Below are 24233 nucleotides of genomic sequence, written 5' to 3' on the forward strand. Positions count from 1 at the left end.
GCCTCCTTGCAATCAAGCTAAGGATCAACTTGCGCAGTGGCGTCTGGTGCTGTAGCGTTCAATGAACCAATTCGCAAAGACTTGAGGGAGAACAATCTCGTATCCTGCAACGTCCCATCGTAAACACATGTCCGAGATGTTGAACGTAGTTACCTAGTATCTTCCGTCAGTACTACTTATCACTCTCGCATCAGCTTCAGGCCGATACTTACCACGATGCCACGGCAAAGGACATCGTCGCAAGTGCTATAGTAGCGCATCTACCGCTTGGTGCGGACTTCAATTCCTGACTCCCTAGCGTCTGCGAGCAATGAGGCCACCCAACTCAAGCAGGTACTCTTTTCATGGTCGCGGTCAAGGAGGAGGTCTCCTTTGAAGCTTGTGACGACGATGGACTCGACGTAAGACCTAGACAGACGATCTTCGGCATACTCGGCACTCAGGTCAAAGTCATGCGCATTACCGTGCCCTGTCAAAGCTGAAGTTCTGTTAAACCAGATGCTTGTGTCAGGAAGGTAAAGCATGTTAACCTGTTTGAGATTGGGCATGAGCTTCTTCATGTTAGGCAGATTCGTTGCTGATTTTGAAACCGGATTGGGGCAATCGGGCGCTACACCCAGGCTCTGAATCCTGGACAACTGAAACGGCTTAAGCACATCGGCAAGTAGGATGATGTCTTCAGGTTTGTGAATAACAATCTGCGCGGACATAGTCATGGCGTCGATGATCTCGTTGGGGCTCATGAATACCTTTGACACAGTCGATATGAGGAAGATGTCGGTGTCGTCAACGACAACAGGACCTGTTAGTCTTTGGTGCAGGCAGACTTTCTAACCAGCAAATATATGCTGGAGGATGGTCAGATGGAGTTCTTTCGGAATGTCAGCCCACGTTGCCATCTCGACTTGGGTTGATGAAATATCGAAGGACTTGCAAGCCTGTGATATAGTCACCCAGTGAATCATCCCGATGATGAAAAACGGATTGTAACATTTGCAAACATAATGCGAGTCGGCAGAGACGTCGCCATCGGCCAGTCACGCGCTGTTAGCTCCTGAAGCTCGTCGATGGATGAAATGGAAAGGACTGCGATCAGAGTTATTTGCCAGCACCGAGGCAAGGCGAGGGTAGGTAAGAGACGGCTGCACGTGACGTGCACGTGTCATGTTTGCCCTGTTTGTTCCTGTTTCGACACGATTCGGAACATCAAGGCCAATTTTTTGAGCCAAAGACTCATCCAGGAACGAGCACTGGAGCGTTCAAAGGGGTACTGATGCCAAGCTTTATTTCTGGCCAAAGCGTCCTCCGCTACTACGATGGCTCCATCCGAACCATCAGCCTCGCGCGAGTGATGCCGCCGCAGGGTCAGCAGAAGCCGTTGCATAAACATAGCAGTCAGCAGTGTGTCGAGTGTACAGGTTCAAGTACCTCTTGCTTCACCCACACATCCTACCAAAAGCACCTTTCAAGCGATGATTAGGAAAAATGGCTGGCCATATTGAATGTGGACAAGATTAACATTATCTGTATACCATCATAATGATGTTGACATCCAAACCGCTACCCATACCGTCTGGTATCAATGATTCTCAAGGCTATCTTTACGCGCCTCAAAACCCATGCGTCTGCTTTATCAAATCCGCCGCTTTCTCCGCCAGCATGTACGTTGGACCTTGAGTATGTTGATCCGGAACAACAGGGAATACACTCGTATCCACAATCCTCAACTTCTCAACTCCGTAGACCCGGAGTTGATCATCAACCACACCACCTTGCTCTCTCGGCAGCATGGCACAAGTACCAGAGGCATGCCAAACGGTCACTGCCGTCTCCCGAATGTAATTCAGAATTTCATCATCGGACATCACGCTGGGTCCAGGTGCTACCTCACCATTGTTGGGTCCAATGGTGAAGTTCGAAATGGCGGAGTACTTCTCGAGTATCTTACGCAGGTTTTTGAAGGTGTAGATGGCGACCGCTTGGTCCACAGGGTCAGAGTAGTACTGAAGGTCGATTTGTGGCGGGTCCGAAATCGCGTTGGACTGAATGGAGACACTTCCTTTTGACAGGGGGGCAATGAGGCCGCCAGTGATGCTGACGTACGTGGTGTTGTATTGCATGGGTGAATACTGTGGTGTTGGGTAGTTGGGATAGTAGATGGTGTTGTAGTAGTACTCGATATGGGCCTGTTCGGAGCGATTCATCAACGCACCAGCACCAATTGCTGTAAGCGTTTCAGACGGTATGGATTCGAAAGCGTAAGACAGCCCGATGGGTGCAATAAATGGACCGTCCGATTCTTGATATTCTGCTGCCGCAGCTTGCATTTTCGAGATGTCGCTGTAGAGAGGGTCGTATGAGACAGAGGAATCTGCTTCGGCGTAGACACTGAAGTAGGTGTGGTCTTGCAGATTCTTGCCGATGTTGTCGTTGCCAACATATAATTGCACGCCAACCTTAGCGAGCGTCTCCGCGGGTCCAATGCCGGAAAGCATGAGTAGCTGTGGAGTCTGAATAGCGCCTGCACTCATGATCACTTCTTTGTTAGCCGTGGCATTGAAAGTTTGGCCACTGGCATAATCCGTGAACACGACTCCTGTGGCGGTGACGGTACTGCCCTCTTGCTCAAGGATGAGCTGCTGCATAGGCGAAAATGGCAAGACTTTGAGATTCGATCGGCCCTTCGATTGCATGTAGTAGCTGTCGTAGCTCGAGCTTCGTCTGTAGGAGGCATCCATCGTAAACATCTCCAGCTTGGCCCCAACGTTGACCCCAGCATTGAGTTCATCCACGACCGAAACGTTAACGGCAGACATCGCCTCAACAAAAGCGTCGTTTCCGGGAAACGCATAGGTGTAATCTGGATACCCGATCTGTACCGGACCGCCGCCATAGAGTGAAGCGTCGAAACCTTGACCGGTCACATTGTCTGCCACGGGAGCATGGAAGGACGTCGACTAACGCGGCATGTGTCAGCAACATGATCAAACACTTGCGAGCTTGCACGAACCTTGACGAAATACTGGAAAATATCATTCCAGCTCCAGCCATTGTTTCCCAGCGCTGCCCATAGATCATACAAACTTGCTGAACCCCTCCCGTAAGTGAAGCCATTGATTGCTGAGCTGCCGCCGAGACATCTGCCTCGATTGTAGGTAATCTGTCTGTTGTTCAGGCTAGGCTGTGGCAATGTGGTGAAAGCCCAATCGAGAGGAGATCCGAGAACTTGTAAATTCGCTCCCGGCGTCTTATACGAAGCGACAGCTTCTGGAGATCCGCCAGCCTCGAGGACTAACACGCTTTGTGTGCCAGATTCCGTGAGTCGAGCGGCGAGCGCCAGCCCAGCGGTACCACCTCCTACGATGATAAAATCGTATGACCCAGCATCTTGGCGCTTGGTCTGTTTGGTAGGGAAGCCATAAGCGAAGGATGCGAACAGGGCAAGGTACAATGTCAGACAAGCATATCTGAAGGAATTGTTTCCTGCCATTGTGATAGAATTGGCGGGTCGTAACTTCAGCAAAGAAAGACCGGATTTGGGATACAACAGAACCTGATGCTATGGACGCCGTGGGACACACGTCCGTCTTATTGAATCACGAAAGTCCACCTACCCTACCGCTCTGGTGGAATCCGGCGACGACGCGATGATGTGAACATTGACGCTAATAGCTACCTGTGGTCAAGAATCTGCAGATACGCTCGGAGGACAGTACGTAGAGAACGCAAGCGATGGGGCACTAACCTAATTTTAAGAGACAGTTATTGGGTCAAGTCTAAGGAACTGGAGACAGTACCCATCTGCTACCGACGATCGATTCAACGACAATCCTTTGCTGCCAGTGCCCAGTATCTCGGCACCTAAGGATGAAGATTGCAGATAGGACCACCTGCATTAGCGTGTTGCCACGCTACAAGACGCACAACTCGTACGGGTATGTTAGCAGCGATTTGGAGTGGCCAATCCTCCGATGCTCCGTGTGAAATGGTAGGTACCTCTTCATCGGCTAGCCATTGCTCGATCGCTTTGGCTACGAAAGAATGGCGGGAGAGTAGTCTGGGCGCTCGGCTATCGGAGTGGAAGAAGCGCGCTGAGCTGGTAGGAAAGATTACGGTGTAGGAGCAGTGTTTCCTGATCAGGATTGGCGAGAGGTGTTGAATATTGGTACTGAAATCTTGGTAAGTGGATCGAGGCTGAAGTTCGCGGGAGTGAATTGTCTTGGTACTAACTGTGGTAGGTTGTACGTGAAAACATGCATTGGAGGAGTGGGCACTCAACGATGGAACTCAGCGCATGCGGAAGCGGTACCATCTAGACGTTCCCCTTCGGTATCCGTAGCAGAACCCAAATTCACGTAAACTTCATCAAGCAATTCCAGGCAATCGGTTGATCTCACGGATCGATCTTGCATTTAAGCAGTGACTATACATGGTAGTAAGTCAGATAAGCGAGACTAGACAAACCTCTAGTGGATGAGAGGACCAATCGAATAGCTCTATCCTATCGAGAAACTCAAGCAAGTCAGATCCCTTCCTATTTAGGCTCGAACCATTCGGTGAGCTCTGACGACGCCCGGGCGAATCGCAGGAATCATGGTCCTGGTCGGCTGGGATTGGTGTACTGTACTTTGTAGAGTTGTGACATGATATTATGGTTGGTTCTTTTCGTCTATATGAGGAACGCACCATGAACGTATCGCTGCAGTCTCAGAGGTTACGGCTTCACTTCGCGCATGTCCTCATGATAACCTGCTAGCGCAAGGCTGCTGCGAGAGGCTCAACAAACGGATATCGCTGTGAGGACGATCTGCTGGTGAACTTTCATGACGACGAGCGGTAGGTGCGAGCCGATAGCCTGTCATTGGTGTCCCCGTGCACTACGAGCCACCTTCTCGGTTGGACTCATGTGGGCTCTGACAGACCCGCCATGGTCCACCAACTGCGGTGAATGAAAAGCTCGATCGGCGTTGAATGATATGTTGAGCTCTGTTGTGGCTTGTCACATGATTTAGCGTCTACTTACAGCTCCGTACAGCCGCTTGGGGCTGGTAGTCCTCCTGTTAGTGCCCATAACAAGCGAGTTTGCATGTGCCGGTTACTCGTTCTGTAACTGTTGCTACGGAGTAGCAGTCCAGATGCGTTCAACAGCTCCACCTTTGACATACAACGCTTCACGCGACCCGCAGACGTCATGCTCAAGAGGAATCGTGTCCATCGGAGGTGCGCCGTAGTAGTAGTGCGAGCAGGCGTGCTGCATATTACCGAAAACTTTACTGGCAAGTCCTTGGGAAGCTACTGTGGAAAAGTTCGTAAATCACGACCTACCCCATTTAGTCGGAGCCAATCAGATCCGATGCCCTCACTCTGAGCAGAGTTGCTGGGCGTGGAACTGGCTTGGACTTACGAACTTTTCCGCAGTAGTACTTGTAAGACCACAACATAGAGCAAAAGGACTGAGACTGAACTACGTCATACTAAAGGCGTTAACGAGCGTAGGAAAGAAAGCACACAAACCCAAGCGCGAAACAATCGATGGTTTTCAATGCTGTATCCGGAACTTCGAGGCATCTGCTTGCCCCAAACTTGAATCGACGTCGGCTCTTAAAGCAGAAATAGTACGGAGTAAAGCAAGGTTTTGCTGGTCACATACCACATTAGGCAGTAGTTGATCACGTGCATACACGTCCTGCGGCTTCTGATGCCAGCGGTTGAGGGTGCAGTGATTATCTTCTCAATCCGTGATTCTATATACTGCCGCAGTCTATGTAGAAGCGGCTGCGCAAGTTTCTCTAGCAATGTTGACCTACGAGAGGAGCTCATGATATGAAGCTAGGCTGGTCAGCGCATCCTGTTCAAGCAACACCCGAGTCTCCTTCAACCTAGACAGATGCTTCGCTTGCTGATGTACTGCTGTCTGCATCTAGCGCCAGCTTCCTCTGCTGTCGTCGCTTCCCTCCATCGCCGATCCACCCGCCACAATATAGCAGCGTGGGTATGCTCACAACTGCGCATAGTACTGCGTATGCCCAGCCCATCGTGCCCCATCCACCCCTTTCTCGAATGCCGCCTGCGAAATACGACCCGGCAAGCGAGCCCAAAGCCCAGGACATGTTGAAGAGACTGTACGACTGAGCGTATGCTCCTCCGCTGCCCATTGATCCTGGTTGCCTTTCTTCCTTTTGCGAAGCGATGTTGGTAAATTCTGTCATCGTTGCTGCGAGCGTGAGGTGGGCACCAAGGCCGATAATGAAGAGCAAGGAGCACAAGAGTATCTGGGAGATATGTCAGTCAAAGCTTGACGCAAGAAGAACGCAAGAACATACCTTTTGTGATAGCGAGCTGTAGGTGATGAACTTCAAGCATACAAAAGGTGGTATGCAAAGTAACAGACCGAGCACTGCTGCTGGCTTTGCCCCGTGTCGGTCGATGAGCATGCCGTACAGAGGCTGGATGAAGGAAGGTGAGAGCAATGCCAGAAACACTAGGCCTGATCCAAGCGCATTCCAGCCGAACGTGTCTTCCACGAACAGAGGTAATGTCACATCGAAAGCAGTCAGAACCATTGCGTCCATGACATTGGCCACAAAAGCAGCTTGCATGCGTCGGGACCTAAGCAGGATGAGGAAGGGTGGCACTCTTTTCGCGGCACTGCGTTTCGAGTTCCGGTTCAATATGGCCGATGTGCTTTCAGGTGTTGAGCCCTCCGACGCGGGTCTGGTCGCCGTGTCATGCGTTGTCCCTGTCGATGTCCGTGTGAGCGCTGTGGGCTGCTGCGAGGTGGACTTTGATGTCTTCTCGGTCTGTGGTGTTGTTTCCGTTTCGGGCTCTTGCTGTCTTGACCACTTTCTTGCTTCTTTCTTCTCAACTAACAAGAATCCAAAGATAAGGTCAATCACGATTATGCCGAATCCCATGCCAAATACTGCGTAGTAGCCAGCTTTCTCGTACACAATTCCGCCTAGCAAAGGGGCCAAAAGCGCAGCAACAGAATTTGCCATGCCAACATAGCCCATGTATTGACCGATTTGCTTTTGTTCGACAGTCTCGGCGAGTAATGCCAGGCCAACTACCCACACAACGGCCGCACTGGCTCCTGCCAAAAGCCTTCCCACAATCAACAAAGGCAGGCCCTTGGCCAAGCACAGCATGACAGTTGCGCCGCTCAACATAAGCATCCCCCCGATTATTGGTCGTTTGCGATTTGCGACAGCGTCGGAAAGATAGCCAAATATCGGTGCAGCGGTCAGCAGGCCAATGGCTTCCATGGAGAAGAGTATTGACATCCACCATTGAACATCATCCTCGCTGATGCCAACACGATCGACAAGCGAGAAGGGAAAGACGGGCACGATAACGGCATAGAGAAAGATGTCCTAAACAAGAGTATGAGTGCTGCTCGATAGTTTTCAGACCAGGGTTGGAGCAATACTCACCACAAAGACAGCTGTTACCACGGATATTGTGATGAAGACTGTTGATGAACGATATCGCAGAAGCCATGGCCTTGTTGAGTTGTCGCCAGTAGGGAATACGGACCCTGGTGAGCGTTTCAGGAGGGCTCGGATCGACGGCTTGCTCCAGTCTGACATTGTGACACTAGCAGGCTTTCTAGTGTTCTTCGATAGTCTTCTGGGTGGTTGCCCAGAACGAGTCTTGATCTATAGGTATAGAAAATGAGTGGAACGTTGTAATTGAGTTACAAAACGGGCTTCCATGAGGATAGACTGTGGTTGGCAACTTGTGCTTGATGAGGACTTCGAAGAGGAAATTGGGGATAGTCGTGGCATCAGATTTTGTCACCATGCCTGTGAAAACGAGTGGTATACGTGAGGTCGCCGTGCTCAAGGTTCTCTTGTCGTGTGTGCTTGAGCAAATGGCAGCAACAGCGTGACAAAGATGGAAAGCCGTAAGTGTTAAATATTGAGGAAGGTGTCACGTTTTCTTCATTCTGAAAATTGAGGTTGACCGCGACTTCCACCATCGTTGTGTCGCGTCGCGCCTGCCAGCAATAAATATTGACAGACACAAAAGGCCGCCAGGCTGCAAGAAACGTGCTCAGGATGACGAAATCGAAGGCAATGGTTTGATACATGGCATGGTAAGAAGGATGGGCACTCTAGAAGGTACGATAAATATGCTCAACGGGCAGCGGAGGGTTTGATCCAGAGGTTGGCGTCAAAAATCTTCGTGCGTTGGTAACCACGTTTGTTTGCAATTTCTGGGAACGCTGACGATGGTCAACGACTTACGCTGTTGCGCATGCTGACCATCGTCAGTGATATTTCTACCCCGTGTCGGGCTCACCGCGTAGCCGAGACCTATTAAGCATACTCGCTATTTCCCTTCCACGTTCTCCTTCTGTTGGCCGTCGAAACGTATGTCGGCAATTCCTTTCCAGGGCAAACGGCTGTACCTAATAAACAGCCGTCATCCAATTTTCGCAGATACCAGATCCGTAGTGCGTCGGACTTGCATTACGTAGTTGCCGTATGGATTGCTGCCTCGTGTTATGTGAGCGACCAGCACGATTGTTGCGACTGTAGAGCCACCTAGCAGTCGGCCTGGCAGTGCCTGCCAAATCATGCCTTCAGTCTAACCTGATAGCTATTGTCGTCGCCTTGCTCGTGCCCCTTGTTTTTCAGGACTGTTTCGCAACCTCCTCCTTTTTCTTCTTTTTCTTCTCCACCTCGTTCAAATAAACGACTGCTTGTTCCCATAATAACCGACCAACCTTGGAAAAGTCAACCTCTTCGATCATGTCTATTATTGGAAGAGTGGACTCAGCTATAATCCTCTCAATATGTGTTGCCCAGCCAGGGGGATAAGGCACTGGCGGTTCCTCGAGCGCTTGTGGGAACTTCAGCTCGTTGTACCGCTTGTTGAAGACTTGACCGAGCGCGGGAAACATGATATATCTACCATCGTGCATCTGGCGAGGCGCTGGATGCGCCGACAGAACCTGTAAAGCAGAATCTCTGAGAAACCAGTAGAACGGTCCGCTGAGTGGACCCCGGAGTCTGTTGAAGAGCTTTGAGATCATTCCCGAGGCAGGTCCGAACAGTAGTGCACATTCCACCATGAAGAGACATCGAGTCTCTGGTAGAGGCAAGTTGGCGCCAAACGGCGGAATGAGAGACGCCTGAGAAGGCTGAGGGTTTCCCGGATTGGGACGGGGCACTGGTCCATACGACTTGGACAACTCAGGCTCTTGCGGCACAAACATGCTCGCCATACCCAAGCGTTGAAATTGTAGCCAGGACAAGTAGAATGCCCAGCGGAGCAACAGGATCAGAGGTTTCGGAAGAAGCCGCAGGACGACCATTGCCATGAATTGGAAGCTCTCGTGCGATGGTGCCTGCAAATGTCGTGTTAGATGATGTAAGAACTTCAAGACTGCTACCGCTGTCGTGAACAGATGTTTCATGCTTCTCGAGATGATTGTACGCCAATCCAAAGTCGATGCTGATGCTGAGCTGAGGCCACAGTAGAGGTGATTGAACTTCATACCCATAGCTATCGTGGTCACTATGAACCGATGGTTCAGCAGCAGATGAATCCATTTGCTTGGATGAGTGAATCCAGTTTTCAGTGTGCTGTATAGGTCCCGAAATAACGCTATCCCAGGTTCCATTTTCTTGCCGAGATGATCGTTACGGAAACTGCTGCTCTGCACAATATCTTTGATTCGAGAACATGTCAGAACAAGGTTGCGATAGCCAGATTTGGAAAGCGGCACTTCGCAGAGTATGATCTGGAGAAGCTCGGTTGGGAGACATTCGAGTCGACTCTTTCTGGATGTTGGCGGCGTCTGCTGTGCACCGTATTGCAACTTGCTGAGATCGATATTCAGACGAGCAGGCCGAAAGATGCTTGGAGACACGTTGGTTTTCGAGGACTTCCCACCTCCATAAACTTGACTTGACGGTTTTCTCAGTGCGCAAGGTTCATCGGAAGCGGGTACCGTTGTCGCTCGGTCCTGCATTTTTGTGAAGTTAATGTTCGTGCATTGGAAGGCCTTGGTGAGCTCTCCAACATCGTTTCTGTGGTCATCTGGTCCGACACTCGGCGTCCTCGTATCCTGCTCAGTCGAAGATTTGCTAAACAAGCCACGGCTGCTTGCGCCGGGACCCTGGAGAGTCCGAAGCGTCGCTAACGAGTCACGAATGGCCATCCTCGCTCTTGCCACGATTTCTTCGTGCATCTCGATTGACTTCCTGTTGCTGACGACCGCTCTTCGATTGAGCTGCAAGACTTGTTCGCTCTCCTCCAGTGACGCCTGAGCAGCTTGCAATGCTGGTTCTATCTTAGCAAATAGAATGCTACTTGTGAAGGGAGCTGCTGCAATGAACATGGTAGCCCATGCTCTGATGCTAAGCGCTTCGTTGATCGTCGTCTCTGCCACCAGAGTTTCCCTTACAAGCCCATCGATCTTCGCCTGGTTGCTTGTGGATGCGTTGCGTGCAAGACGCAGACTTTCAGCAACCTCTTTGCGGCGTACGCGAGCTGTCGTCATCGGCTCCTGCTTGCCAGCAAGGTTCATGCGTTGGAAAGCTTCGTCCATAGTGCAAATCGTGTTACAATAGACCGTTGCAAATGTACGGATGGCGTGCGCCGAAAAAGATAATCGAGGAATGCTTGTCTAGAGATGATGGGCGACGCCGACGAGACATGCGATGGGATCACTGAGAAGAATGTAAGTATGCGGTGCAGTCGTGTCTTATGCCCGCTGACGATGTTTGCCTTTGTAGTGAGGGCTTGCACTTCATAGTTGCACTGTTGCTGCGTCACCGCGAGCGAAAAACCGACTCGCAGCCTTATTGGTAAGACGTTCATAACTACTCGATCGACCTAACATCTGAAGTCATGAACGCTAACTCTCACTGCACTTAGGGGGACCGCAAGACGTGTATACTGACTTGCAATAGCAGGGAATCAAGAGTGATGTGGCATCCTGCAAAACTGCAAAAGATCCAGCTGACAGCGCGTCTGTCAAGAACGCCATCATTGAGACACAGTCGACATATGGTGATTATAGAGTGAGGGAAGGGTCGACGCTGGCCGGTGCTAGAGGAAGTACCATAGATATTCGTGTCAGTGAGCCGAAATGTTTATGAAGGTCATTGTCAGAGTGACCGCGTCCGAGCGCGTCAAAGCCGGTAGACTCGGAGCCGGTAGACTCGGAGCCTCGCATGGAATTCTACATGGATATCTCCTACCGAGCACACTAGACTCTAAACAAGCCCAGAGGCAGGTTTGGGCGAGAGAGCAGGGCGTCGTTCTCCATCCGGACCTCGGAAACTGCCTTGCCAAGCAGCAACATTTCGTTCCGGCTTCTTTATTGGGCACAACCTACTTTTCCTTCACGACTCATACCCGATACCCCAAACGTTTCAGCTCCTTCGAAAACCTGAAAGCGAGCGTACGATTCTCGTTTGCCGCAGGACAGTCATGGCTCATGCTTCGTTCAGGCCTTGTGTTTGGTACTTGGCAGCTATGATCGCTGGCTAGTGATAGTTCAGGAAGTGTTTACTGGCCGTGATGTGTCTCTGGTTGCCAGTATGCGATTACAGTCCCACGTTGGCAGTATGCAGCTGAAAGCCTGGGGTTTGGCAGCTACCCAGCGTAACTAGACAGTCACCAACGACCATCCGCCTCAATGTACAAGCGCATTGAACGATCTGTCACTTGCTCTCCGGCCGCTGCACCATTTTCGCGCATCTGCGGTTCATCAAGGTAGCGAACCTGCTAATCTTCTGCCCTATTCTGAATATTGCACGGTCAACGCGTACTCGCACAAATCCCAAGATGGGGAACAGCAATAGCACACCGTTGCAGAAATGTCTCACAACAGTCCTTGAAGGGAACTCTGGCGGCCTCTCTTTCCCAAACAATCCATTATATCAACTACAATACGTCAAGCCCTACAACCTCGACATACCCATTACCCCAGCCGCAGTGACTCGTCCAGAGACTGCCGAACAAGTCGCCGAGGTTATTCAATGCGCTGACGCGTCTGATGCCAAAGTCCAGGCCCGAAGTGGTGGTCACAGCTATGCAAACTATGGTAAGCGGCCACATTGCTTGAGGAATCGTGCTAATGGTGGCAGGGCTCGGAGGTGAAGACGACGCAGTCGTGGTGGACCTCGAGAACTTCAGGCATTTCTCGATAGACGAGTCAACCTGGCAGGCAACTATCGGATCGGGCACCCTTCTAGGTGATGTGACCAAGAAACTCCACGAAAATGGCAATCGAGCAATGGCCCACGGCACTTGCCCACAGGTCGGCATCGGCGGCCACGCCACAATTGGTGGCTTGGGTCCTTCATCACGAATGTTTGGATCAGCTCTTGACCACGTCCTGGAAGTCGAAGTAGTCCTTGCGAACGGCACGATTACCCAAGCCAGCGAAGACCTCAATCCCGACCTCTTCTTCGCCTTGAAAGGCGCCGGAGCGGGTTTTGGCATCATAACTGAATTTAAAGTTCGAACACAGCCTGAACCTGGAGAATCAGTACAGTACACCTACAACTTCACGCCTGGCTCACCTGAAGATATGGCCGAGGTCTTCGAGGCCTGGCAAAAGTTGATCTCGGGGCCCGATTTGACGCGCAAGTTCGCCTCTCAAGTCATGGTCTCTGAACTCGGCATGATCATTCAGGGCACATACTTCGGCTCAGAAGCCGAGTACAACGATTTAGGCCTTGAGGAGAAGCTGCCACAAAAACCTGATCTCGGCACGGTTGTTCTCACCGACTGGCTCGGCGTCACTGCCAATTGGGCGGAGAGAGTCCTTCAGCAAGTAGGAGGTGGCATCGCGGCACCGTTCTACTCGAAGAGCTTGGCGTTCAGGAATGATACACTCATGTCGAGCGAAACCATAAAAGAGCTCTTCAAGCACTTTGATGATGCGGACAAAGGCACGATCGCTTGGGCTGCTATCTTCGACCTTGAAGGTGGTGCGATCAATGATGTGGCACCGGACGCCACAGCCTACGGACATCGAGATGCATTGTTTTACATTCAGACATACGCGCTTGGCATACCCAAGGTTTCGCAGAAGACGAAAGGCTTCCTGACCAGCATCAACAAGATTATCGAGGACAGTATGCCAGGAGCAGAGCTAGGAGCATATGCTGGATATGTTGATCCTGCTCTCACGAATGCACAAGAGCAATACTGGGGCACGAATTATCCACGTTTGCAACGGATTAAGAGAAACTACGATCCGAATGATGTGTTTCATAACCCGCAGGTAAGTGAGTCTTCGGAATTGCCTGATAGATATCTAACTTCAATTAGAGCGTGCGGCCTGCGCCTGCATAAGCAGTATTCGTCTTTCTCCAGTTGATCAGCGTGTCAGTGCTACTCCACTAAGGTGCTTTGTGTGCTACACACTTCATCACACTCGTCAGAATATTTTCGCAACTGACTAAACCCACGTTTCATGCCTCCACCCCCACCGCTGTCCTCCAGATAAAACGAGTATCAATGTTCGCGAGTGCATGCCTTCACTACCTATACAAGCATAATTTGTGAAATTACAACTTCCAGACCATCGCAATCGATTCGAAGGCACATACCTTTTGTGCTGAAGTCCGCCTATGAGCACTCGTTAGTCTTGGGCCTCGAAAGCCTGCAAAGGCCTCACATTCTGAGGACTTACCTTGTATGTCCATCCCCGAGACCGGACACCATTTCCTTGCTGGAGAATACAGATACTGGTAGACAGCTTGATCTCGACTCCCAAAGTTTCAGCTTCCGTCAAAGCCACACTGAATTGTTCAATGCCATTTCGTATTAGCGCCGCACAATTCCTCGCCACTAATGTGCTTGCCTCTTCTTCGTTGATGTCACCGTTCTTGTACTGCTGGGCTAGATCGAAAGTTGGCTTTGCGGCAGATTCAGAATAGGACGATGCCGAGAACACGCCATGAAACATGAAGCGCGACTCAGCTGTTTTCTTCTCCTGGCTGCTCTGTGCAATAGCATGGAGACCGGACCGGGGAGAGACCTGCAGGCCGTACTCTTTGGAGTAGCAATTGCAATGACCAAGGTTGATAGTCCGCAGGTTTAGAAAGACTATTCTGATGTCTTCAACATGCAGTATGCCATCTGAAATGGCGATAACGCAGTCGGGTGCTTTAAAGTGCCGCAGCATAGACAGGTCGTAGCGGCTCAGATGGTTACTGAGCCTCGCAAGGTCTTCTATACCAATTTTCACCTCGGCATGCTGTAGCATTGTGCCGACAGCGGTGTTGCGTTTGCAGAAGCTTTTTGAAACGGTCAGGATAGCTAAAAGGTGATCATCGGGCCCAGGTGGTGTGGCTCCCAACCTAAAGGAAACTGTTCGACCGGAGAAGAGGTGTCGAAAGATGAGTAAATGGAGTTCTGCAGGAAGATTGTGCCAGGTGGCCATGGTGATTGGTCGTCGTTGAACACGTCCAAGTAGTCGGAAGGAGGAATCGTGGTTGAATGGGTTCCTTTGCCTAGGGTAGATGAGTCTAGTGGACGAAATAGAGAAGATAACGATGAGCACGATGAACTTTATGTATGCGGCAGTTTTGACCTCAGTCAAACAGAGAAACACTATCGAAATTAACGCAAACCGGAGCGGTGTCACTCGAGTGCTGAATAAATGTGGAAACCCTCATTACCAGGGTGCAACCATGAATGGTAATGATTCGGTTGGCACATGTGATATTCCTGATCAAACGCCCATTCCCGGGCTGCATTGATCGGGCTTTTGACAGTGTAGTGGTCGGTGTCTGCACTATTGCCCCTAGGGGTGTTAACGTCTGCCGTGGAGGACAATACGGCAGTGTCGATCCTACTGTTGCAATCCAGCCAGTGGCATACCTGGGCAGAAGAACACTTTTAGGACTTCGTTCATGGTAGCCCAAGCAACATGTTGCGATATGTACTCATTAGCCTGACTCCCGTAATGATCAGCGTCGTGCTGGCCAAGCAAATTGTCACGAGTAAATTTCCGCCGCCTATTAACCAGCGTCATCTCATACCTGACCGCAGAGATAGCTTGTGACCACAGTCATGATATCCTAACACTATGTTCCCCGGAGCCCGGATTGGAAGACTTATGTGATCCCTGAAGCAAGATCTCTGCTCCGTAAGCCGTGATGCATAGCATCAGTGCTGAAGTGGAGGAAGCCTTGCAATGTTTCTGTGGGAGTCGACCTGAGAAAGCCTGTAGCTGATGTGCGACGTTTCGATGGGCTTATACCCGGAAAGGGAGATGTGTCTCACCCGATGCTTCAACGAGGTCAGCGCGATACTTGTTGATTGATATCCGCCAAGCCTGCCTGAGAACTGTGCTTAGAGCGCTCACTCCGTCTGTGGGTGGTGTCTGTCTTGAGAAGCAAGACGCGCACGGGTGGCTGGAACACACGATCACGTGACTCAGTGGCACTCTGAGCGCGAATGATTCTCCGAAGCTACGATTGAATGTGTAACTTCACTTCCTTTATATAGCTTCTATAGTGACAATACTTCACATTGGCATTCAGATGTCGATCATTCTGTCTCAGTAATGTAGACAATCAGACAATATCGATGACCCTGGGCTCATCTTGACGGTATGTGGCCAGCCGGAGGGTACTCTCTTACCTTAGTCACTGGGTGAAAATGCCGCTGCTGTTATCGTCAATGACCCTTTTGTCACCGTTGGTTGCGAGATTTTGCGCGTCCAGTATGACTTGCCTGTTGGCGAGGTGATGGAAGTGACGGTTGCTATGACGTCGGAGCACATTGCGCAGTATTGACCATGATTTATCATTTATCCTTGATTCTCCAGTGCACCGATCCTGTATCGCACACGCAAGCTTTTTCTCGACCACGAGGAATATTCAATATTCATACGTCTGACTTGACTCCTTCCCCCTACAATACCCCGATCGATCACCATATCATTCGAAACAATGGGGCCAGGCGACTGGATTCCAACCTCCGGCAAATTTCAGCACGAAGGCGGTGGTCTTGAATGGGACGACCTCGAGAATACAGCATTCGATCGTATTATCACCTCGGTCCATGACTTCTGTCTCTTCATGCGGGATCTGTTCGTTCCAGACGATGCAATTTTGGTGCCACCAGAGAGTGGTTGGGAAGCTATTTCTGCAACATCTTTCGCCAAACTCAACAAGAGCGATACGGTTATAGAAACTCTCCGCCACATGACCTTCATCAAGAGGCACGCGCTCGGCGGGGGCTACCAAATCCTTCCTGACAGTGGACTGTGCGATTGGCGTGATGCAAATGTCCTAAAGACCATAACCGAAGGAGATCCAGAAGACATCAGATCAACGACTGAAACTCTCGAGCCTGCGCCGCCAGATGTCGTGGGCCTGTGCGAGGGCGGTCGAACGTGTGTAACTCTGCTGCTCGACTGTAGATACGGCATCGTACACTGGTTCGAGTGCATGGAAGGAAGAACGACGTTCGGCTTGAACGCTCACTGGGCAGCATGGGGTGATGACGATGATCGCGAGTGGGGAGCACCTACAGCATGGCCAGTCGAGGGGTTTTCGAGCGCATCAAGACGAAGTTCAGGAATATGGAGCAGTTACCACATAACGATCACGAAGTCAAGTCTGCGGAGGAAGATTCAGACAAAGATATGGATATCTTGAGAGAAGTGTATAGCCGACATGGTTGGCCTGAAGACTACAAGAAAGCTGACTGTCTAGCTGAGGTCGAGGAGAAGAAGATTTTCTAAGTGTGTACATGGGTTGAGGTCGATGACGTGTCCTTGCGCACATGCTCGCATGCCTAGCCACTAGACTATGGGAAGAGACAATACTGCTGAGTCTATCAATCTGAGGAGCACGCTATGTCTCTCCATTCACCCTTCGTTCAGTACGTTTTATACCATGCTCGTAGTTGTGGCCACTGCTGAGCTGGAGGCGCGTCCTTGTTTTCATACTGCCATGCGACGTTTTCCTTAGCATATATGGGGTCCTCCCCGAGTAACGGAAAGTAGGGGTCGTTAACAATGCCCTTCGGTATGCATGGGGTCGATCTGATCGAGAGATAGGGGCTTGGAGGAGTGAGTGTCCTGTGGCCAGCTGGTGAGAAGAAGAAGCACCATTAGTACTGTGCTAATCAAGAACATGTGCACAGGCTGTTAGCCAATTGTCCACTCACTGTTTAGCGATCGGTCACCACATTGTTGCACTCGCCTTGTTGGGGGTTCGCTTCCGATTTACATAACCCCGCTATTGGGCCGTTTGGTTGTTTCTTGTCGAGATCTTGTTGTCGTCAATGGCCCACATGCAGCACGCTGTCTCCGGCGAGCATCCATCGCCTAAGTCTTAAGCTCGTGCAGCAGTGATAACTCTCGCACCCGTGCTATAACCAGCAACTGTGAACTTGCAAAAAAGCAGAAGCTGGATAATGCAGGGATCGAGTGAATGATCTCGGCGTCGAATGCTCCTTCTGATTTAGTGATCGTCTTCGGAAAGAGACAGGAAGACCTCTTCAGTTCCTCCAAGGCGCAAAACCGAAAACATGAACTCTGGTCGTAGATGTATACTCCTGCTCGTTCAGAAAAGTGGAATTGTATGGTTCGTGTGTAGGCATGTCATTCGTCATGTATCATAATTCATTCCAATCTGCATGGCCAGCTTCGAGGCTTCTTTCGAAACACTTCATTCATAATTCACCACATCCTTCAGGCTCCAAACTTCTCCGTTGCCGACACGACCAACAACGCCAGCAACAACGACCTTGCCAGGCATAATCACCTTCCTCTCGGTCTCGCCGGAGTCCCCGCCACCTCTTCTCTCCCACCAGATCTCCCTACCTTCCTTTCCTTCTTCATTCTCCTGACTCCATAGTGTCCTGATTTTCTGTCCCTCCTCCCATGGTGAAACAGGCACAACATGCTCGAGCACGAACCTCCTTAAATTCTTCGCTGCCTTATCTTCACTGCTCTCTGCACTCACACCAGAAGTGTCACCCGGTCTATCCTCCCAGGGCTTGCGGGGTAAATTTGACATCGCGCTGTTCAGCGGCGCAAGAAGTGTGGTATTACTGCTCGGCAATTGACTCTCTAGCCGCGAGGTCAGGGATGAAATGTCTCTCGTCAGGCCTGCGAAAATGTTGATCTGCCGCTGGGAGGGAAGGATATCGGAGATCGTGAGGTCGCCGTTTCCGCCCGCATTTTGGTCGCTAGGCTTCTTCGGTGGCATTGGGATCTGAGGTCCTAGGTCGTTGGTCGTCATCACTCTCTGATTATGCTTGTTAGAGGATGGATCTACGAATGGGAAGCGTGGGATGCTGAAGGCTGCGCTGACGCCAGCTGTGGCGAGTGAGGCTGCGAGAATCGAGATATAGGGGATGCGCATTGTGGTAACGACGCAGATAGGACTATACTAAGATGTGTGAGGTGGGATGCCAGATCTAGAACATTTAGAGGCTGATGGGTAGAAGAGTCGAGGTCGTCGGCTATGTGTCAGCAAGCAGTGACGTCGTCGTTTGGGGGGCCGAGCTCGCCAAGACCTGGCTTCACTCTCCCAAGTTAATGCCCCTATCTCTCAACCTTGATTCAGCGTCTGCGAGGTGCTTCAAGCTGTTCTTCGAGATACTGATGGCCGATAGCCCGTATCTCGTCTGTTGTCCTCCCGTGTACTACTGCTAATGCCATCTGTGGACACCACGTCAGAGCTGAAGTTTTGACCATGGCACGATCTTTTTGCGCCATAGTTGGCGCTTATCACTGGATCTACAAGCTGCCGTGATCCTGCTTCTTGCGCAGAAGCAGCTCGGTGCACGACAACAGCATCGCTAGATTGGTGAGGATCCATGACTAAGATGAGTCCTAATTGAGCACGTGCGACCAGCAGGTTGGTCGGAACCACTGTTTGCTATATGTCCGGGGCCACCCAAAGCCACGACCCAAAATGTGTTTCACTCAAAGTGCAAAAGATATCTGCTCAACTGTTACTTCAGACATTGGTTCCGCAGAACTTCTTTCTCCCTGGCTGCAAAATGCTTTCTGCCAACGCACAACAATTAACGTCTTACAGATATCCTAAGTTGATTCAATCTTACCTACGATGCAGCGCGAACTCACTGCCAGGGACGCGGCATCCATTGGAGTCACAAAGCCTTCTGCAGCGCACGCCAGCAGAAAGACCTGGTTCGACCTGCTCTTGAGATTCAGCTCGAGGTACTGAAGCACTGCTTCCTAGGCGCCGCAGTCAATTACAAACACCATGCTGTTGGCGTGCACAAATCGAAGCTTTTCAGCGTCCTATACGTCTCGAAGACGTTCACAACCAAGAAACTGCTAACCGCGGCGATGCTAAGCACAGCAACACTCAAGGTGTACGGCACTGGCGACCTCCGCATCATGCACAAGGAACTCCCAAGGGACGTCTTAGCCCAGTTACAATGCATCAAATTCAGTCAGTGCGCAAAAGCTGCGTCCATGTCTCTGAAACCGAAGCTGCACACACTTCGTGATTTACATCCAAACCTGAGGTCCATCGAGATAAGTGTACCTGCGTGTGACTCTTGTTTCTGCTCGTGCCGACCTCGCTTCAATGTTTCTCCGGACTCCGATCTATTTCTACTCGCTATAGGAGCCTCAGCGCCAAACGGACACTATACCACTACACTCAATCATGTCAAACGCCGCACAAGCAACTGGTTGCCTACATCCCTCGACCTGTTCGTGGCTCGAACTCGCTTCAATCTCGAAACTGAGTACGCGACAGGCTTGATCAACCAGGAACACGCCTCAACCTTGCTTGTTCAGGCCATATCTCCATACGTACACGGCCGACCCAGGCTCCTCAACGTCTGGCTAGCCAATTTGCTGGTCGATCTACTTCACTCATGTGTGCGGATCGAGCTTACGGTGAAGTGGAGGCTCAATCTTCATATCACCGACGTCCACCATTCGCCCCATTTGTTCGATGACCAAGTAAGTTTCCCCCCTTGGGTTTTGAATCTGCCTCCCCAGCGTCTTTGACGAACCCCTGCTAATTTGTATACAGTGCGTGACGTTCAGCACGAAAGACATGGCACTGAGAACGAATATATGTGGGCTCAAGGTATTGATCCCTCAGACAATACCCGATAGCTTCATTCAAAGATGGGCTATCAACACGGCTTGAGTGCCCGGCAACTCATTGCGAGCCAACATCGAAAGAAAGTCAAGTGCTGGGCAGAGTTGTTGTCTCGGAAGAAGGAGTGGACGGTAGTTCATGCAGCACTAGTACAGGCTCATTCTATCTTCTTCCTACTTCCCAACCTTGTTCCTTGTCGTCGCCAAGCTACTCAGAATCACAGCACAGTGGAGACTGCATATCGAGTCCGTACTCGACTCGCTATTCTGCTATCGCCTTCCTTGAATACCATTCATGACCACAAATCCAAGTAGGCGCGCTTCTGCAGCCAATACAACCATTACGGAAGAAGCACTGGCTGAGATTCAGCCACTAAGCAGATCCTAATGGCTTCCTCCATCTAATCATCCCAAGGATATCGTCCTTGTGCTCGTCGCAAAACACTGCAATCGACGTTACATACATTGTACACTATCGTAACGAATGGATCGTTCAGCAATGAGGTTCAGGGACCTAAGCGTAGATACGTCGCTTCAGATACCTCTGCGTGTTGAACATGCCATTCCGGTTCGTGGGTGTAATTATTTGGCGACATCTGTGCGGTCCTTCTAAGCGATACGGCAATGGTCAAGAAGGTCTCTTTGCATGATCGTGATTGATAGAAGCGAATACCTGATGAATGAAGGTCTGCGTATGCGTACGACACCCGAGCCAGTATCGTCCCAACTGGCGCTTCTCGACGATAAGAAGCTCGCGTGTTCATTGTTCATCATGCATGAGTTACGTATCCCATCAGCAAGGAACCGTCATCGCGCATGCATGCACCGCTGCAGTGCGGCGATCCTACCAGGCTACGGCTCCACATCCGTAGTTGGGTTGGCAAATGCAGTGCTCGCATTAGTTCAACGAACCGTCGCCATCACCATGGGCTCGGGTTCCTGCTACATGGTAAGAGCACACGATCACGTCGTACGTGTGCATCTCGGGCTATATACGGACGCTCAATTGATGGGAGGAGTGTACAATGTCGGGTGAGGAAAGGCGGGTATAAGGAATAAAATTCCAGGTAGCTATGCAACAAAGCATCAGGGTTCAGCAAGCGCCGACTGTCCACTCCTCGAAGTCCTTTGATCTGGAGAAACAGTGCTATGAACGATAGCTTCCTCTCCACGGAACTCAATGTCGAATATACCCACCGGGACGGGCCTGTAGCTTCGTCGATCTGGAGTCAGCACGGGGTCATGTCGCGCATCCACGGCAGATCTATTGTAGAGCAAGGCTGGGTGAGTACTCAGCTGTTGTATGCGCTGAGGAAACTGCTCCTCGATGACAACGTCTTACTGCTGAGAGGACACCTTTGGTCGACGTGGATTTGAGCAGCGGTAAACTGGTTATACGAAGACTGGTAGAAGACCGTAGGGACGTGGCAGAGACAGTAGGAACCAGTTCGTCCGCTGAGTTCTCTAGGACTACTAAAATGGTTGATGAAAGAGTCGTGAACAGAAAACACAGCTAGGCAGTGCTGATCTGTGCATTCGCTGGAGAAGGGCTAGGTTTCCCAGAAGACTCATATGGGAATGTCATTTTTGACATTGTCCGTTCTCGAGAACAGTTCGGTACTTACTTCTTGCAGTACGCTTACAGCCAGCCAGCCTTCTCGCCTTTCACTGATCCGGAAGGCAGTGACATGATGTTTGCCTTCCCGATTACTGCTCTCGCACAGCAAAACCGTTTCCAGCCCTTGAACCACATCTTCCTGGTGCGCCATCATGCAAGTCCCACAGAATTCGAATTATCTGCGCAGGACCATGCGGATGAACCTCCCTCGGCCTTGTAGGAGTCCATGATGCCAACGATGGATCCATAAGTACCAGCGATCATCAAGAAGGTCCCGGAAACGATAACGAACACAGCCCATGCAACCATAGCGTACCACTTGCCGTTTCTCTGCTTTCCCCAGTTGTCATACAACCACATGAAACCCATCGGCTGGAATGACATAAGAGTGCCGAAAAGGGCGCCGATGAGCGAGACGAGACCGCCAAAGACGGGAACGGCGCTGGCGATAGCATAGGCGATTATGGTGACGCCTCCAGTGCAGCCTAACCAGGTTCCCCAATGTATCATACTGTTAGAGGTGAGATGCTTGGATCCTCGGAGGATACGAAGGAAGATGTATTTGCCTGGCAACTGTAAACCTGTTAGTGGAAAGCGCTTCGATCTGGTAACAGGGCGTACTTACATGAATGACGAGTGTGGTGGTGACTAGCAATCCCGGCAGAGCGAAGCCGTAGCAGACCCTCTTTACGGTGACACCAGCAGAACCAAGAGCAGGTGTCGCAACGAAGGACCCGCAGTAGTAGTAGACGACAACGCCAATGACGATGTAGGTGATGGTCACTGCGCTTTGGCAGATAACTAGCGACCGGGTGTAGTGACGAGGATCGCGCATTTCGGACACGATGGAGAAGAATGCTGGTGTACCTGCGTACGCGAAGACCAAGGACGAGCAAGCAGAGACAGCCTCGACGAAAGTTGGTTTGTTGAAGAGCTTGTAGTCGGATTCCCAGTGCCCGGTTTGCGGCGCAGCAGCGGGGCGGTCTTGAATCCCAACAGCGATCGTGCAGGTAAAGACTGACGTAGATGTTAACGCGTGGATGTCGAAAAAAGAGGGCCAAACTTACTAGCAGTCATAATGGCTATCACGCCAACCCATGCGAGCCAACTGATACGACCAAGTGTCTGAATGCTACCGAGCAAGAACCCTGCAATGGCGGCAACAGCGACAAAGATAGCGGTACATGCACCATGAAGTGACATCGCGTTCAGAGCGATCGATATACCAAGCATACCGGAGCCGGCAACGAAGATCCAAACTGTAAGGGTCAGCAAATTCATCTCTCACATTTGCACCTGTACTCACAGAGGACGAAAACGATTCCGAAGACTTCTTTGCCGGCACGGCCAAATATCAACTGACCAGCATCGTCGATACCGTATACCGAACGATGGTTCAGTTTGAAAACTCCAACGATGTAATCGGACCATGTAGTAATGACGGCGATCGCAATTAAGCAAATGATGCCAGGGATCAAACCCAAAGTGTCTAACACGGCTGGAATCGATAGAACACCAAGACCGATTTGTGTCTTCATCATGAGGGCGACCGTGCCGAGCCATCCTACCTAGAAGATATCAGTTCGGGCAAATGCATGTAGGTTCTGCCAGATGCGTACATCACGATAGTTGGGGCCATCCTCCTTGATCTCGCCGAACACGTCGTCGACGACTGACCCACGGCGCACCGTTTCATTTGTCGGCACTCCGTACATCTCCTCGGTGAGCTTCTCGTCCTTGTAGTTCGCCATGGCTGTTGTTGAGACTGTGAAAGACAGGCTGATTGATGAGACAAAGGTTTGAATTCAAAACCTGGGGAGCGCACCTTTTAAGCCGGTTCGCGTGGACAACCTTGAACTGATAGCCGACAAGAGCTTGAACCGGGAAGCACCGAATCCATTGCGGATCAGATATGGCTGCAAGCTACGGTTTGTGGCTGACGGGTATGACCGATATGGTCTGAGCAGTGGAGCCTGTAGCTGGATTCCGAGATACCTAGTAATCTGGCATATCTTGCAGGGATATGATAGGGCATTGCGACCGGAGGAAGGCACCACTTGCTTCTATCACATGTGCGGTAAGCGAAGCTAATCACCCCGGGGACCTCGAACATCGATGTCATGACCAAGAAGAAGGTTGAGGGGTCTGGGGTAAAGTGGTCGGAACTTGTTGCCCAAGCACGTGCCAAGGTGTTCAGATGTGGTTTTCTGGATTATTGTGACACAACAAAAGAGCCTCGATCAGGCTCTCCCGCTCTTGGCATGTCAAGGACTCGCAAAAAGCGCGAGAAGCATCAGCAAAATCGGGGATATATGAGGAATTCCACGTGGACCAGCCTCCCGATAGCTACGACAATGTAACTTGAGCAACCTTGTGCTTTGATTATCAGCATTGACAGTCAGCTATCTTCGGAGCGGGTATCGAGAGACGTGACGGAAACTTACAGTAGTGAGCTCACGCGACCCGGAAAGCGCTAATCTCAAGCTCTTGCCGATCAATCTCCAGACGGGAGTATCACTGTAATTCGAA

General features: G+C 50.9%; 9 protein-coding genes across 9 annotated transcripts; 2 read left to right on the plus strand and 7 right to left on the minus strand.

Annotated features, from left to right (window-relative positions):
- Positions 1-260: 260 nt before the first annotated feature.
- PMZ80_007092 (uncharacterized protein) lies at positions 261-743 on the minus strand (the record flags this gene model as incomplete). The annotated part of the gene is made up of 1 exon (XM_064875500.1): positions 261-743. One exon carries the CDS (start codon positions 741-743, stop codon positions 261-263), a length of 483 nt encoding a protein of 160 aa, XP_064728765.1.
- An 867-nt stretch (positions 744-1610) lies between these two features.
- PMZ80_007093 (uncharacterized protein) lies at positions 1611-3490 on the minus strand (the record flags this gene model as incomplete). Its single annotated transcript, XM_064875501.1, has 2 exons — positions 1611-2957; positions 3011-3490. 2 exons carry the CDS (start codon positions 3488-3490, stop codon positions 1611-1613), a joined length of 1827 nt encoding a protein of 608 aa, XP_064728766.1.
- Positions 3491-5879: 2389 nt separating this feature from the next.
- PMZ80_007094 (uncharacterized protein) lies at positions 5880-7715 on the minus strand (the record flags this gene model as incomplete). The annotated part of the gene is made up of 4 exons (XM_064875502.1): positions 5880-6272; positions 6324-7373; positions 7434-7658; positions 7701-7715. The coding sequence occupies 4 exons, from the start codon at positions 7713-7715 to the stop codon at positions 5880-5882; spliced, it is 1683 nt and encodes a 560-aa protein (XP_064728767.1).
- A 923-nt stretch (positions 7716-8638) lies between these two features.
- Positions 8639-10561, minus strand: PMZ80_007095 (uncharacterized protein; the record flags this gene model as incomplete). The annotated part of the gene is made up of 1 exon (XM_064875503.1): positions 8639-10561. One exon carries the CDS (start codon positions 10559-10561, stop codon positions 8639-8641), a length of 1923 nt encoding a protein of 640 aa, XP_064728768.1.
- Positions 10562-11805: 1244 nt separating this feature from the next.
- Positions 11806-13323, plus strand: PMZ80_007096 (uncharacterized protein; the record flags this gene model as incomplete). Its single annotated transcript, XM_064875504.1, has 3 exons — positions 11806-12064; positions 12108-13252; positions 13300-13323. The coding sequence occupies 3 exons, from the start codon at positions 11806-11808 to the stop codon at positions 13321-13323; spliced, it is 1428 nt and encodes a 475-aa protein (XP_064728769.1).
- A 289-nt stretch (positions 13324-13612) lies between these two features.
- PMZ80_007097 (uncharacterized protein) lies at positions 13613-14416 on the minus strand (the record flags this gene model as incomplete). The annotated part of the gene is made up of 1 exon (XM_064875505.1): positions 13613-14416. One exon carries the CDS (start codon positions 14414-14416, stop codon positions 13613-13615), a length of 804 nt encoding a protein of 267 aa, XP_064728770.1.
- A 1516-nt stretch (positions 14417-15932) lies between these two features.
- Positions 15933-16729, plus strand: PMZ80_007098 (uncharacterized protein; the record flags this gene model as incomplete). The annotated part of the gene is made up of 2 exons (XM_064875506.1): positions 15933-16378; positions 16528-16729. 2 exons carry the CDS (start codon positions 15933-15935, stop codon positions 16727-16729), a joined length of 648 nt encoding a protein of 215 aa, XP_064728771.1.
- Positions 16730-17660: 931 nt separating this feature from the next.
- PMZ80_007099 (uncharacterized protein) lies at positions 17661-18359 on the minus strand (the record flags this gene model as incomplete). The annotated part of the gene is made up of 1 exon (XM_064875507.1): positions 17661-18359. One exon carries the CDS (start codon positions 18357-18359, stop codon positions 17661-17663), a length of 699 nt encoding a protein of 232 aa, XP_064728772.1.
- A 3495-nt stretch (positions 18360-21854) lies between these two features.
- PMZ80_007100 (uncharacterized protein) lies at positions 21855-23455 on the minus strand (the record flags this gene model as incomplete). Its single annotated transcript, XM_064875508.1, has 5 exons — positions 21855-22277; positions 22330-22721; positions 22772-22963; positions 23011-23272; positions 23324-23455. The coding sequence occupies 5 exons, from the start codon at positions 23453-23455 to the stop codon at positions 21855-21857; spliced, it is 1401 nt and encodes a 466-aa protein (XP_064728773.1).
- Positions 23456-24233: the final 778 nt, after the last annotated feature.

The sequence above is a fragment of the Knufia obscura genome (assembly GCF_036327395.1).
Source record: "Knufia obscura strain CCFEE 5817 isolate CBS 148926 chromosome Unknown scaffold_8, whole genome shotgun sequence".
NCBI lineage: Eukaryota > Fungi > Ascomycota > Eurotiomycetes > Chaetothyriales > Trichomeriaceae > Knufia > Knufia obscura.